Here is a 1,318-nt window from a genome sequence, read left to right as displayed (position 1 = left end):
TGCTTCCCACTCCCACAGTGGGCACAGGCACCAGCACCTCACCTTCTCCTCTCTCCTGTTTCACTTTTCCCTGACCCAGAGAGTTTCTACAACTAAGATGAAGCCTGGAAACAAAATTTGTGCAACTGGTTCACAAGGAAGCACCCATCAACCACCTATGCAAGAATGCCCATCTGTCTGATTCAATAAATCATCTGTAACATACAATCTCCTGAATCCTCTTCCTCCCATCCAACGCTGAAGAGAACAACTTCAACAAACTTGGCATATAAGCTTTTTTACCGAGGCGCACACTTCAAATTCTGACCCAGGGAGAGTAAACAATCTCCCCAAAATAAAAAAAAAATGAGATGAAGGTAAACTTGGGGTACAGGCAGGTGTCACTCTTTCTCCATTCCCTGCTCCACCCACAGCGTCTTGCTTCCAAAGTGTCAGATCATTTACATGACTGAACCACAAAGTGTTCAGTTCGTGTGAATAATCAGGGATATAATTCCACCCATTCGTCCCATGCAAAAGAACTCCCCAAAGTAGTAATAAATACCAACTGTTTTTGTAAGCCAGGAATGCTTGAGTCAGCAGCAGACTGCAAGAAAATAGCTTAGAACCTTTCACCCAAATTTCAGGAGAGAAAGTAGCCCCATCAGGGCACTCACCCCAGTGGCTCCTCCTCCTTGGACAGACATTGCCAGAAGGTTGTGTTTTTATAATCTGGAATCGTTAAGCTATTCCTAGTGGTTCAATGTTTACTTTAAATTAGTTTGGGAGCAGATATAAGGTTCAGATGAAGGATTCTCTATAAGAAATATAGTCCAAGCAATACTTACGGGTTATGTTACTTGTGACAACATAAGGTCCATGTTCCACAAAGAGTCCAAACATGGATGAACCTCCCGGCCCGCCCTGTAGCCAGAGAACTACGGGGGCATCTGATGGCTGTATCTGGAAGGAACAGAGAAACCAGTGACCACACAGAACACTCAGCAAAGTGGCAGAATACACACAAGGAAACTTACCTAAATCCTCTCTGTCTTTCATGGCCTTGACTAAATCGCATAAAGCCCTCCCAGACCCCAACGATCACTCTCTGCTGTAAACAAAGCACTGGTCATCTCTAGTTGTTTTGAATTAGTATTTGCCTCGTATGCTGGTGTCTTTGCTGTGCACTTAAGTCTTTTCTCTTCAATAGACAGAACACCCCTTGAATACAGAAGCTTCCCTTGTGTATGCCACCAGACACCTAGGACATTGCCTCGGGAATGGTTATTTTTTTTAGCTTTAAATTTTCAAGGGACTCTGCCATTTGACCTGCATGTTG

At 43.9% G+C, this 1,318-nt stretch overlaps 1 protein-coding gene across 1 annotated transcript in view; it reads right to left on the bottom strand.

Moving 5' to 3' along the window:
- The window catches only part of LOC103608329 (probable serine carboxypeptidase CPVL), a gene marked incomplete at its 3' end in the record, with an annotated part of 49,486 nt that overhangs the window by 23,973 nt on the left and 24,195 nt on the right, over nucleotides 1-1,318 (bottom strand). The window contains exon 4 of the mRNA XM_008592778.1: nucleotides 828-942. Within this exon, the coding sequence (XP_008591000.1) occupies nucleotides 828-942 (115 nt within the window). The remainder of the gene's footprint in view (nucleotides 1-827; nucleotides 943-1,318) is intronic.

This window comes from Galeopterus variegatus, unplaced genomic scaffold (genome assembly GCF_000696425.1).
Source record: "Galeopterus variegatus unplaced genomic scaffold, G_variegatus-3.0.2 Scaffold8306, whole genome shotgun sequence".
NCBI lineage: Eukaryota > Metazoa > Chordata > Mammalia > Dermoptera > Cynocephalidae > Galeopterus > Galeopterus variegatus.
This window is presented reverse-complemented; position numbering and strand designations above follow the sequence as displayed.